General features: G+C 39.6%; 1 protein-coding gene and 1 long non-coding RNA gene across 2 annotated transcripts in view; one reads left to right on the plus strand and one right to left on the minus strand.

Annotated features, from left to right (window-relative positions):
* LOC137236912 (uncharacterized) overlaps positions 1–14,600 on the plus strand; it is a 429,807-nt gene that overhangs the window by 379,986 nt on the left and 35,221 nt on the right. The gene's annotated exons all lie outside the window — the stretch shown is intronic.
* On the minus strand, positions 10,448–13,434 carry LOC137236907 (uncharacterized). The gene is made up of 6 exons (XM_067759995.1): positions 13,139–13,434; positions 12,949–13,066; positions 12,370–12,412; positions 12,255–12,309; positions 11,753–11,971; positions 10,448–11,667 (listed from the first exon to the last, which is right to left on the minus strand). The coding sequence occupies exons 5-6, from the start codon at positions 11,886–11,888 to the stop codon at positions 11,165–11,167; spliced, it is 639 nt and encodes a 212-aa protein (XP_067616096.1). The 5' UTR covers positions 11,889–11,971; positions 12,255–12,309; positions 12,370–12,412; positions 12,949–13,066; positions 13,139–13,434; the 3' UTR covers positions 10,448–11,164.

The following is a 14,600-nucleotide window of genomic DNA, read 5'->3' on the forward strand; positions in this document are numbered from 1 at the left end:
CTAATGTCTTTTCTTACCCTCTTTCTTTTCCTTTCTAACTTTGCCTCTATTACTACTGTTGCTCTTACCATCTACCTCTACCTTTTATCTCTACCCCAATTTATTCCAATACCTCGGGAGCAGAATAAGATATTGAAATAAAAACCATCATTTGTTGATATATTTCGTTTGAAACCCATATCGTTAAAACAAAAATTCTTGGAGGTACCTCTGGTATATATATAGCTTTCTATCTCCAGAACAGAGCAAGGGTATATAAATCATCATTGTATGGTCTCCGGGGTCCATATTTAGGTAGATATCTCAGGGCCTTGGTTACCCAAAAGTATGAAATATTTTAGCTACGTTCTCGCACACCTACCATATATACATACAAAATTCGGTTCAGTAATTTCTGAAGGAGTTGTTCCAGTAAAACCATGACACGAGATTATTATATATAATAAATACATTTTAATTCTGATCTTCAATCATACATTAAGCCAGCAATTTTTATTAGTTAGCATTCAACGCTGTGGTGATACTAGAAGAAAGGTGTTTAGTATAGTAAGGAAGCCTCATGTTGGGACTTTTGACCTCTAAAACTCCAGGCAGTGGAGTAATTGTGTCCTTAGCGATTAGCTTGTATTCGATTCCCGGATGAACTTTCCTTCGAGATTCCCTACAAGGGATATTTATTGGTTTCATCATATCTTTGTCGCTTCAACGTACTGGTAGGGATACGCGTGTTGAATCATAACTATTGTTACGGTGATGTGATGCTGTAATAGAAAAAAAAAACTTATTTAAATAACAATATGGTAATGAGTGGTAGTTTTGACTTTAGGGCATTATTAACTTTATCGTTTTCAACATCAATTAAAAACAAGTAAAGACGGGACTGTCTTCGGCAGTGCCGAAGACTTCATACCTTTCATGAATGGGGCTGAACAATAATCTTATCTCGTTCGTAATCTCCAAAAAATAATCGGATGTATAAGATAAGAAATATATAGTGAACAGATGTACATACCTACACGATTTTTAAGATAAATATAAAATAAACAAGTAAGGAAGGCTAAGTTCGGGTTTAACCGAACATTACATACTCAGTTGAGAGCTATGGAGACAAAATAAGGGAAAATCACCATGTAGGAAAATGAACCTAGGGTAATCCTGGAATGTGTTGTTTGTACGAATGGGTATCAAATGAAAGGTGTTAATGAATACTTTAAAAGGGCGTGCGCCTTAGTTCTATAGGTGGACGCCTTTTCGAGATATCGCCATAAAGGCGGACCAGGGATGACTCCAGAATTTGTTTGTACGATATGGGTATCAAAAGAAAGGTGTTAATGAGTTTTTGAAAGGGCGTTGGCCTCAGTTCTATAGGAGGAAGCTTTTTTGAGATATCGCCATAAAGGTGGACCAGGGGTGACTCTAGAATTTGTTTGTACGACATGGGTATTAAATGAAAGGTGTTAATGAGTATTTAAGAAGGGAGTGGGCCTTAGCTCTATAGGTGGACGCCTTTTCGGGATATCGTTATAAAGGTGGACCAGGAGTGACTCTAGAATGCGTTTGTACAATATGGGTGTCAAACGAAAGGTGTTAATGAGTGTTTTAAAAGGGAGTGGGCCTTAGTTCTATGGGTGGTCGCCTTTTCGAGACATTGCCATAAAGGTGGACCAGGGGTCACTCTAGAAATTGTTTGTACGATATGGGTATCAAATTAAAGGTGCTAATGAGTATTTTAAAAGGGAGTGGGCCTTAGTTCTATGGGTGGACGCCTTTTCGAGATATCGCCATAAAGGTGGACCGGGGGTGACTCTAGAATTTGTTTGTACGATATGGGTATCAAATGAAAGGTGTTAATGAGTATTTTAAAAGGGAGTGGGCCTTAGTTCTATAGGTGGGCGCCTTTTCGAGATATCGCCATAAAGGTGGACCAGGGGTGACTTTAGAATTTGTTTACGATATGGGTATCAAATGAAAGGTGTTAATGAGTATTTTAAAAGGGAGTGGGCCTTAGTTTTATAGGTGGGCGCCTTTTCGAGATTTCGACCAAAATGTGGACCAGGGTGACCCAGAATATCATCTGTCGGGTACCGCTAATTTATTTATATAAAAAAATATTTTTTTTTTAAGTGGCCGTGGTCGTTCTCCGAATTTGCTAATTTTTATAAAGCATACATATAGTAATGCAAGTAACGTTCCTGCCAAATTTCATCATGATATCTTCAATGACTGCCAAATTACAGCTTGCAAAACTTCTAAATTACCTTCTTTTAAAAGTGGGCGGTGCCACGCCCATTGTCCAAAATTTTACTTATTTTCCATTCTGCGTCATAAGTTCAACCCACCTACTAAGTTTCATAGCTTTATCCGTCTTTGGTAATGAATTATCGCACTTTTTCGATTTTTCGAAATTTTCGATATCGAAAAAGTGGGCGTGGTGATAGTCCGATATCCTTCATTTTAAATAGCGATCTGAGATGAGTGCCCAGAAACCTACATACCAAATTTCGTCAAGATACCTCAAAATTTACTCAAGTTATTGTGTTAACGGAGGGACGGACGGACGGACATGGCTCAATCAAATTTTTTTTCGATACTGATGATTTTGATATATGGAAGTCTATATCTATCTCGATTCCTTTATACCTGTACAACCAACCGCTATCCAATCAAGGTTAATATACTCTGTGAGCTCTGTTCAACTGAGTATAAAAATAGGTAGGTACTTTGTTTGAGGATGCAAAGTTTCAGGTTTTTTGTGGTCTGCGTGTAAAAACTATGACTACGAATCACGCATTTCAACAATATATGACGTAAGCGTAAGTATTTGATGAAATTTAATGAAATTTGAAGCTTCTAGCCGTAAGAAAGGGGCAAAAATGACAGTTTATATGAGGTATATAATATATATACCACCTATCTGTATGATTTTTTCAGACAACAATATATACTATATACGTAAGCATTTGGTGAAATTTGAAGCTTCTAGCTGTTAAAATGGGGCAGAAATTGCGAAAATTTCTTATCCGAACAATCGATTGTATGAGATATATTCTATATATATCACCGATCTCAATGATTTTTTCAGACAACAATATATGCTGTACACGTAAGCATTTGGTGAAATTTGAAGCTTCTAGCTGTTAAAATGAGGCTGAAATTGCGAAAATATATATATATACTATATGTACCACCATATATACTATATATACCACCGACCTTTATGATTTTTTCAGACAACAATATATGCTATATACGTAAGCATTCGTTGAAATTTTTAAGCCTCTAGCTCTTAAAATAGGGCAGTAATTACGAAAAGTTTCTTATCTGAACAATCAGTTGTGGGGGATATATACTATATATACGACCGATCTCATCAATTTTTTCAGACAACAATATGTGCAATATACGAAAGTATATGGTGAAGTTTGAAGCTTCAATCTGTTAAATTGAGGAAGATATGACAAAAAATCCTCTTTTGAAAAGTCGGTTGTATGGAGGATATATGCTATAGTGGTCCGATCCGGCCGGTTCCGACAAACGTCTAATCGGACACCCAAATACACCCGCTCACCAAATTTTATCGAGATATCTCAAAAATTGAGGGACTAGTTTCATACAAACAGACAGACGGACAGACGGACACGGCTAAATCAACTCAGCTCTTCATCCTGATTATTTCGGTATACCTAATGGTGGGTCTATCTATTTTCCTTTAAGGACTTACAATTTTGGGTTTCGTGACGAAATTAATATACCATTTCATTTTTATGAAAGGTATAACAAGGAAGGACGGGGCATACCTTTTATGAACGGAGCTGAACCAAGGAAGCGAATTTTTAGATAAATATAAAATAAAATAAGAAAGTAGGTAATTTGTGTGAGAATGCAAAGTTTCACGTTTCTTGTGGTCTGCTTGACTTGAATACCCAGAAACCTGGGCGTCCCAACAGACATCTGATTGATGAGCCTACACCGCCCAGGGGCTTAAGAAGTCATCTCCGTAAGCATTATGAGGAAATACGGCACCTGAGATCGCCGCCGTATGAAGCTAAAAAACAAGCAGGTCCTCGGTGAAATCCACAAACCGGCGTCGGACGCCTATGACAGGAATTGTCCGGTGAATCATGTACTCAAAAAACAATAACTAAAACTAGCAGAGGAAACGCGCGTCACTCTAGCTCAACTTCGATCTGGGTACTGTAACAGGTTAAACTCTTACCTATACAGAATCAACCCCGACATACAAAACATATGTCCTGCTTGTAATGTGTCCCCACATGACACCAACCATCTCTTTAACTGTATTGTGGAACCAACGCCCAAAGGAACAGATGCCGCAAATATTGGACGTTCACGTTGATGGTGCTACACTACCAACTGTTAGTCACCTAAAGATCTTAGGGGTAACGTTCGATAATACTCTGGCCTTCAAGGCGCATGCCACCAAAAGTGTATCCAAAGCACAAAGCCGCAACAAAATCCTCAAGTAGCTTGCTGGGGAAAACATAAAGAAACATTGCTAACCATGTACAAAGCAATTGACCGGCTTCTTATGAGTAACGCGTCACCAGTTTGGTCGCCTGATCTTAAAAAAAAAAAGACTACAGGCGTGTCAAAATGCTGCAATCAGACCTGCCACCTGATGTCTCCTTATGACCGCCGAACACCACCTACATAGCGGGGCCAAAGAGCACAACGAAATGCTGAACAGGCAGTTTTTTATTGTCACAAACCAGGACACCCTAGGAAACAACTGCTTGCTTAGGGGAACATCTCCATAAGCTCTTTAACGAGATCAGGCACCTGCCAACGCAGTCGTTTAATCCAGAAAAGTATAAGGAGGCCCTAAGCAAAATCCACACAGAATCGGTAAACGCCTTTGACTGGACACGCATGGTGAATCCTGTTATCAATATACAATATCCTACTCTCGCAGAAGAACAAAGCACACTACCAAGGGAGACACGAGTCACCCTGGCCCAACTTAACGTAATACATAGTGTATGTCCTGCATGCGATGTGTCCCCACATGACACCAACGATCTTATTAATTGTAATGTGGACCCTACCTCTAACACCAATCTCCTTATGGTCTGCTGCTGTTCCAACTGCCAGTTAGCTTAGACTCCCGATACAGGACTTTGATGACAATTTGTAAGTAGTCGTACCCATTGAATGGTGAGGCAATGTCAATACAAAAACAACATCAACAACAATACAACACACAACCTTAGGCAAGGTGCACACGAGGCTACGCGTCATAGACGCGTACAAGATATTTTATGTAGCTACAATTCCTCTACACTTCAAGACCTGCATACGTAGCTACTTACAAGCGTCGCTACAAAAATTTATTTATGCTGTATAATTGCCATTATACAAAAGTTGATTTTGTATAAAATTAAAAACAAAAGTTTTCACCACCGCGCATAAGAGAAAAAAAAAAAAAGAATTTTCAATTCCAAACGGTTTTCAATAACAATTTTTGTTTGTATCGGTCAACATAAACATGTCCAGCGACGAAGAATTGGTATTGCTAAATTTCCTTCGTCGCAGAAAGGAAAAGAAAGCAAAGAGAAAATATTGGGCACATCCATATATTCAGAAAAATGTTAATTGTAGACTGTTTGTATGTGCAAAGGAGTTGTCTCAGGATGATACAAAGTTCCGGACATTTTATCGCATGAAAGTGTCCCTCCTGAAGAACGGCTTATGTTAACATTAAGGTATGTGTATAACATTGTTTCATTCAATGTACGGGATTCAATTGTGTAGGGCCTCATTTTCGGAAAAGGTTCAGTAACGTTGTTGTTGTTGTCGTAGTAATGTTTCGCCCCACCTAATAGCTGCGACCGATCACAAATCGCCATCAACATCCTCTAACGGGAGTCCAAGGAAACTTGCTGTTTCAACAGGGGTGGACCATAATTAAAGGGGTGTTAGAGGCGTTGGTTCCACATTACAATTAAAGAGATGGTTGGTGTCATGTGGGGACACATTGCAAGCAAGGCATACATTTTGTATGTCGGGGTTGATTTTGGATATGTAAGAGTTTAACCTGTTACAGTATCCAGATCGAAGTTGAGCTAGAGTGACGCGCGTTTCCCTAGGCAGAGTGCGTTTCTCCTGTTGTTGTGTTAACAGTGGTCGTTCCTCTTCTGCTAGTTTTTGGTATTGTTCTTTAAGTACTGGATTCACCGGGCAATTCCTGGCATAGAGGTCCGACTCTTTGTGGATTTCACTGAGGACCTGTTTGTGCTTTTTAGCTTTATATGGCTGTGTCCTCAGGTACCTTATTTCCTCATAATGCTTACGGAGATTACCTCTTAAGCCCTGGGCGGTGTAGCCTCATCAATCAGATGTCTGTTGGGATGTCCAGGTTTCTGGGTATTCAACAGAAACTGTTTCGTTATCATTTCATTTCTCTCCCTAATGGGGAGTATTCTCGCCTCAATATGTAGATGGTGTTCTGGGGACGTAAGACTACAGCCCGTAGCGGTTATGAGGGCGGTATTTTGGCAGGCCTGTAAATTCTTCCAGTGAGTAGCCTTTAGGCTTGGCCACCATAACGGGGACGCGTAGAATGCAATCGGGCGGTCAATTGCTTTGTAAGTGGTAATGAGCGTTTCTTTATCTTTACCCCAAGTGCTGCCGGCAAGAGGTTTGAGGATTTTATTACGCCTCTGGATTTTCGGTACAATTGCGGTTGCATGCTCTCCAAGTTAAACAAAATAGGGGATAGGACACCACCCTGTTCCACACCTTGTTTAATTCCTCTTGGTTTGGATGTTGCATTCCTGAATTGCACCGATGCTAGCCGACCAGACAGATAATTTGCGGTCCACCTTTTAAGACTTAGAGGAAGGGGAGACCCTTCCAGGTCTTGCAGTAACGTGCCATAGTTGACCGTATCAAAAGCTTTTGACAGGTCTAGCGCAATGAGTACTGTCCGATGATGAGGGTTTTGATTTAATCCGCAATTTATTTGAGTACTAATGGCATTTAACGCGGTGGATATGCTGTGTAGTTTTCTGAAGACATGCTGATGATTGGCTAGTTGCAAATTTGCTTTGAAGTAGGGGAGAAAAATGGCTTCAAGCGCCTTGGCTACTGGCGACAGGAGAGATATCGGGCGATATGACTTTCCTATGTTAGCTGGTTTCCCAGGCTTTAGTAGCGGGACCACCTTGGCCATTTTCCATTATTCGGGTATGGCAAAGGTGGAAAGAGACAGGTTGAAGACATACACTAAATATTTGAAACCCTCTTTCCCTAGGCTTTTAAGTTCTCTCGCTAAACTTGCGTCCTCCGCCGGGAAGTGGGGCCGAATTTCGGGAATTCTACCGGCGGGAGTTAAACGAGCCGAGGCGGGCGTCAGTCGGGATAGGGAGTGCAGCAAAGCGGTTGTCTGTAAAGGATTTGTATTCGTCCCACTTTCCTTTTTTAAAGTTAATGAAAGTGCGTTTTTCTGTGACGATGAAGTCAACGGAACGCTCGAGCGAAATAAGTATAGGCAGATGGTCGGATGCCAATGTTACCATCGGCTGCCAGTTGACGCAGTTTACGAGTCCTGAGCTCACGATTGATATGTCCGACGAACTGGGACAGCTTCCTACCATACGTGTGGGGGCGTCTCCGTTTATTGTGCAGAACGTCGTTTCTTCTATTTGATCCACCAACATCTCACCCCTACTGTCCGCCCGAAGTTTGAGTGCCATAGATCGTGACGCGCATTGAAGTCGCCTAAGATGATGCGATTGTTGCCAGTAAGTAAGGCTCTGATATTAGGGCGGCATCCACTGGGCAACAGGTGGCAGGAGGGATGTAGATGTTGATGATTTCTAGGTTTGCATCGAATGACCGGACAGATAGGCCTTGACGTTCTAAGACACTGTCCTGCGGTCGATGCCGGGATCAAATATATGATATTGCACAGAGTGGTGTATGATAAACTCGAGGCCGCCTCCATTTCCGCTCTCACGATCTTCTCTGTGGACATTATACCCAGAACACGTCTGCAGTGCAGATTGTCGCGGAGACCAGAACATCTAGGAAAGCGGCACCGTCCATGGCAGGAGCTGCATTGGGCGGATGTCGCAAACGTATATATTCTGTGCTGGCAAACGGTGCAAAGGGAGGTAGGGACTAAGAGTATGTTTCCCTGACCTACACAATTGCTGTATTCAACTGTTGAGCGAGCAATTGGATTTGATTGTGGTGAAAGCTATGAGCCGTCGTTATCACTAAATTGCACATAACCGCCTAGGCCATTTAAACTGCTGCGTAGAGATGCGACACAAAATCGCTTGCAGCACCTGGGGGAAAGTACAAAGCAACACCTTTGATGATGTAGAACGCAATTGGCCGACCGATCTTTTTTGTGAGCCACCAGTATGGTCTTCCGATCTACATAACCTCCACTGGATACAGTTGCAGGCCTACCATAATTCTACAATCATAACTGCTATGGAATGCTTGGTTATGACATCTGAATAACACGAACTCCTCCTTGTTGAAGATCGAAATGATATGCTAAACAAGCTGCTTCTGAAATTTTCTAACTCGGGATTTCCCGACCGAAAACCATTTTATTCAGATAAATACGCGCTGGCCCGCAAAGGTTTCTAAACACAGTTGGCTTAAACCTCATTTCCATACGTTGCAGATAAGTACGCACATTTCCAGGGCCCAATACCATCTCGCCTTTCATAATCTGGTTAAAGTACTTTCAATAGTGCTTAGTCCCTCCAAAACCTTCCGGGACCTGGGGTAATTAAACACTTCCCAGTGAGTTCCTTGTCACTTGCTCAGCTTCGATATTGTTACAGAGTAAATTCTTACTTATCCAGAATCACCCCGGCATGCGTCATGTCATTAGCATGACATACACCACCGAGTCAATTGTAATGTAGAACCAACAACTCTAGCAGTAATTTCTTTGTCGTCCAACTCTGTTGAAAATCCTAGTATTAGGTGTTGCTACAACAACACTGTTCTGATGACAAATTCGATTTGTTATAGGAATATTTTCTGAGTCGGAGCTTTTCATTACATATGAGTATCTTTGAATTGAGGCCACTACTGAGTTGGTGGCGAACATGTTGTTGTGTATGTGCGTGGTCTAAATTCTTTATAACTTTTTGTTTAGGTATCTGGCTAGAGGATGCACGTTCAATGCGCTTGCTTTATATTTTCAAAGAGGAGAACGTACAATCGGAGTAATTGTTGAAGAAACAACAAAAGCTATATGGAATTCATTAAAAAATTGTTATATGACGTTGCCAAATGAGGAGCGTTGGAAGAGTATTGCGGGATGGTTCTCTGATCTATGGCAGCTGCCAAATTGCTTAGGAGCTATCGACGGAAAGCATGTGCGAATTCAAAAATATCCAAATTCGGGTTCAGCTAATTTCAATTACAAAAACTACCATTCAGTAATATTACTTGCGTGTCGCGATGACGACGGGATATTTACATCAATAGAATGCGGATTTGCAGGACAAAATAGCGACGGGGGAGTTTTTAGAATTTCGACGTTTGGACGTTGGTTAGAAAGTTACAATAATTTACCATCCCCAAAGGAACTACCGCATGACGACAGTGGAAATAAATAAATAAATAAATGTAAGGCGCGATAACCTCCGAAGAGATCTAAGGCCGAGCTTCTCTTCCAATTTGCGTCGTGCTCCTCTTAATTTTTCCCTACAAATTGGCCGGACGGGACCTACATGTTTTATGCCGACTCCGAACGGCATCTGCAAGGCAGATGAGTTTTCACTGAGAGCTTTTCATGGCAGAAATACAATCGGAGCGCTTGCCAGACACTGCCGAGGGGCGACCCCGCTTAGAAAAATTTTCTTCTAATTAAAAAATCTTATTTCTAAAATTTTGATGTTGCTTTGCCCGGGAGTTGAACCCAGGGCATACGGTGTGATTGGCGGAGCACGCTACCTTCACACCACGGAAATAAGTTTCCATATTATTTCGTAGCAGATAACGCCTTTCCTTTAAGGAAAAATGTTATGCGGCCTTATCCGGAAAGAAACATTGTCAACAAGATGCGCATATTTAATTATAGACTAAGTCGCGGTAGGAGGAACATAGATTGCAGTTTGATGATAAAAAAATTTGGAGTTTTCCCAGCACCTATACGATGCCAAAAGTACGAAACAATCATTTCAATTATACAAAGTGCTTGTATCCTACATAATTTTATAAGGAAAAAAGATGGCATATCATACACGATCTTCCTTCCCGATATCGAAAACCAGCAACCAGTTCAACGGAACATAAGTACTCTGCCAGAGTTCGATAATGTAAACATAATGGAAAATTCTGCCCCACAAAACTTACGACAATATCTAAGCAATTATTTTTTATTACCAAATGTTTCTTTGCCCTGGCAGTGGAATTATTGTTTATAAAAACTGTTAGACTGTTTTACTTTCCATTTAACAACATTTATTGCAATAAATTTAATTCAAATAGTTGAAAAAAAAAGTGAATAATAATTCATATCAAATAATATTACGAATAGTACTCGATCTGTTCTGTGAATGAGGCTAGTTTGAACTCTGTGTACACATGCGAATAAAATTATAGCAGCAAAAATTAATTGCAAGTTGTTTCAGCTACTTCCTTTTTTGTTTTCACTATTTTTAAATAAAACTTAAATGAACGAAAACTATGCAAACCGATTTCAAAAACATGTTCCAAATTTTGGGAAACATTTTAAGCATGTGATTTTTTAGTCCATCTTATTTATATATATATTTTTATAATTATTTTTCTAAAGCAAACTAGGTGAAAACCGCAAAAAGGCCTTGTGCCAATACTTACTTCCCTGGGTGTACATGTATTCAAACTAGCATCCACTTGTAACACTGGTACTTTTTTCGTTCACTATTGTATCGTCTAATTCATGACTACTTCTATGTAGTAAGATACTTATGAGATCAGCCCATTGAAAACAGACCCATTCTAACATCTGTTTATAACTAAATAATAGTATAATTATATAATAAATAATATACAAAAACGCAAGTTTACTCGGGCGAAGGAGCTGGGGTGCAGACCATAAGATGTTGTTGGATCAAACAGTTCCCGCCTGACAGATTGTGCCCTTTGTTCATTTAAAAGCTCCTCTAGCAGCATCATAGATCGAATTTTAAATGTGCGCAAATTCTCGAGAGAAAGACTTCTTACGTCGGGAAGTAAGCTCATTAGAAACATTTTTTTTTGGATCTTCCGAAGTTGTATTTCCCTTTTTTGTTTTAAGGTAATTTAGCACCGCCACATCGACTTCATCTCGGGCTGTTTTATTTCTTTTCTTGGCACTAAATGTTGGTTCAAAATTGCTTTCTTTGGCTGGATGTGATTCTAGGTTGTTGCAGATCAAAGACCCTGTCTTCGTGGGGGCACAATCGCTGTAGTTGTCGTCAGCAATTGATCCATTTTCAATTTCATCCAAATATTGTTCTTCCATTTCTGATATTATAATGTTGCTGGTATTTTCAGAATGATGCACTGGTTTTACATATGGAAGAACGAATTGCATAATGTCGTGCAAATAGTAAGGCCTCTTCGCTTTAGTAGAAGATCCACTAGGAGATGGCTTGAGACTTACAAAGTCATTTCGCAAGTTCTTCCACTTTTCTTTGCAAACAGGCACTGTAAGGAAGAGTGTAATAAATTTAGATCTATTTAGACATATTCTTTGTTTTTATTTATAAAAAGAAATCCAAAATCTACACACCTGACCAATTCATTTCCACACCAATTGCTGCCCAGGCTCTTTCTGTAACATCTTTCTTCGAATATTCTGCTAAATTATTTTTGTATAGGCAAGGATAATTCTCAACCAATTGAACGAATTTAGTCGCGTCGACCATTTTATATTTTTTTATATGAAATATATAATTATAGCAACAGAAGCACAGCACGCAAGTTTGCAAACGAAAAATTGTAAACAAACATCTTCTTCTTGCTCTTTTCTAGGCGTATTTACGCCTAGCGACCAACATTGCTGTACGCCTAGCTACACGAAAATTTCATGCTTTGTCGCTTTCATGCAGCTGACGTCTCGTATGCAGCTCTACATTCAAATACATGTGTTCGGCATCAAAGCGTACAAATTTCGCTTGCAGCGTCTAATACGCGTAGCCTCGTGTGCACCTTGCCTTAAATAGGTGTAGTGCGTTAGCCAACACTTTGTATTACCATGAATCGTGACGGAATATATTCACAACATCGCGCAAATGAAAGCCAGCTACCTCAGGCAACAGCTGTCGCTCTTCATCTGTGGTGGCCTTACTGGAGTGGAGAAAGAATGATAGATATGATGTTGGATCGAAATAATTTGATAGTTTTTACCTATGCTTTTGAAAAACAAAACGATTTGCAGAGTCCTCCGAGCCTAAGAATGTATCGGTAATTCTATACGACAGCATGACACTGCTAATACGCGTCCAAAAATATCGAGAGAGATGTCAACGACGCGCCTTGACATCAGTATTAATAATCCGAAACCGGAAATTAGAAATTTTAACTCGTTCAAAAGATATTAACGAAAAACCGAAAAAAGATCCGCGGGCCCCTCCGGAACCGGGGGTGAAATCCATAGTATTTTTGCGCATAACACCTTTCTGTGTTGGCGGCCTTCGGCCGCGCTTATAAAAAATAACCCTGGGCTACGCCATGCCAAGTCCGGGTGTGTGCTATAATGTGGCTACCGCCACGGTGATGCCTTCGGCGTTCACAATTTTTTTTATGGGTACAATTACAACAACCACATGAAAAGCGCCAACTTCACTGTAAATATCTCCGGACAGAGATACAATTTTTATGTTCCGGTTTTGGATTATTGTTGTCGAGATTAATACGCGTCTTCTGACACCTCTTTCGATATTTTTGGACGCGTATTAGCAGTGTCATGCTGTCGTATAGAATTACCAATGTATCATCCAAAATTTCGACGGCACACATCCATTTTGGATCACAACCACGAGATATCTCAACTTGCTTGTGTTGCAGTAAAGTCATTGAACGCATTAAATCGCCCACCAGTCACCTGAATAGAATAGGAAGTGTTATATATACATATTTATACATACTTCGTGAACTTCACTGCATTATAGCACACCTTTGGCTTTTATATACGTTATGTTATTTGGTATATTACATTCCATTCGCAACTCCTTTTCAATAGTCAATTCATAAAGGGGTACAAAACTGTTTATACCAGCCACCACTTTGCCATTGAATTCCACCAGAGAATGGCAGGATCCATCAATTTTTGTTAAATGCAATTTGTTTGACTCAATCTTACAAATACTAAATCCAAAAGTTACTCTTATATAATCCAGCTGGTAAATTTTTTAAAGACAGCCAGTATTTCTGTTTAGTAGATTGCAAATCTATAAATAGTAAACAATGGGTAAGTTGTGCCAAATCCACATGTCAAATAATTGAATTGATAGAGTTGCCGTGTGTAAAAGATGCGCTACTCCAAAAAAAGAAACGTTGATGATCAACAAGTCCTCATATGCATTCAATGTGATTCATTATGAACACAGTTTTTATTTGTTCTGTGATAATTAGAACTAATGATCAGTATATTTTTTAAAAACATGTACTTTATCCGCCGCTGATTGAAAGGACTAGTTATTTTGGTAAAGATAGTTAAATAATTCATCTCGGCGACTTAGGTGTGAACTACCAAAATCAACTATTTCAAACCCAAAATTTAAGCCCACTTGCTCTACATTTTCTTCTTCACCAATATCGCCTTTTATTATGTATATGTTATGCATAACACAAATACTACAAATTAAATTCGTGACTGCATTTATATCAGTATGCTCTGTAAACTTTAGCAATCGTCGGAACCGTGTTTTGAACAAACCGAAAGTGTTTTCTACTGTCACACGCGTTTGTGAATGCCGCTGATTAAAACTTCTCTGAAGTTCCGTGAGGTATCCATTGTCTTTATATGGAGCACTAACCACTTTGTACTAAAATATGCCGAATCTCCAAATAAAAAAGTTGAATACGGAAACATTTCCTCATAGCTTTGTTCAGCATGTGCGAAAAGCGAGGATCTTCTAAAAACACGACTGTCATGTAAAGAGCCTGGTTCACCACAGTAAATATCTATAAACTTTTTGTCTGCATCTACAGCCGCTTGCAAAACTAAACTGTAATTTTGCTTTCTATCAAAATAGTTTTCTTTCCCACCTTAGGCGCTTTTATGGCTATAATTTTATATATAATAATATATTGCCCCAATTACGTTGGGTATTTGTCGTTCTTCATAAAACTTATAGCAGTTCCTTGATATTTCCGGCCCTTGTGGCCATTTGATGTACTCGTGACTTATGGTAAGAAGCCACGAAGTAACGCGTCGAACAACTTGCCATGCCGTTGATTTCGTCACTCCAAATAAGTTACCAAGTTGACGAAAGGTAACTGTGTTGCTAATATACCACACGTAAATATAAACGCAACATTTGGGACTTATTTTTGACCTTCCAATTTATGTGCAACTAAGCCCTGAAAGGCTCTGAGAGTATCTTTCTGTAATTTAAGATTTTCATTAGACTTCG

This window comes from Eurosta solidaginis, chromosome 1 (assembly GCF_040869045.1).
Source record: "Eurosta solidaginis isolate ZX-2024a chromosome 1, ASM4086904v1, whole genome shotgun sequence".
Taxonomy (NCBI): domain Eukaryota; kingdom Metazoa; phylum Arthropoda; class Insecta; order Diptera; family Tephritidae; genus Eurosta; species Eurosta solidaginis.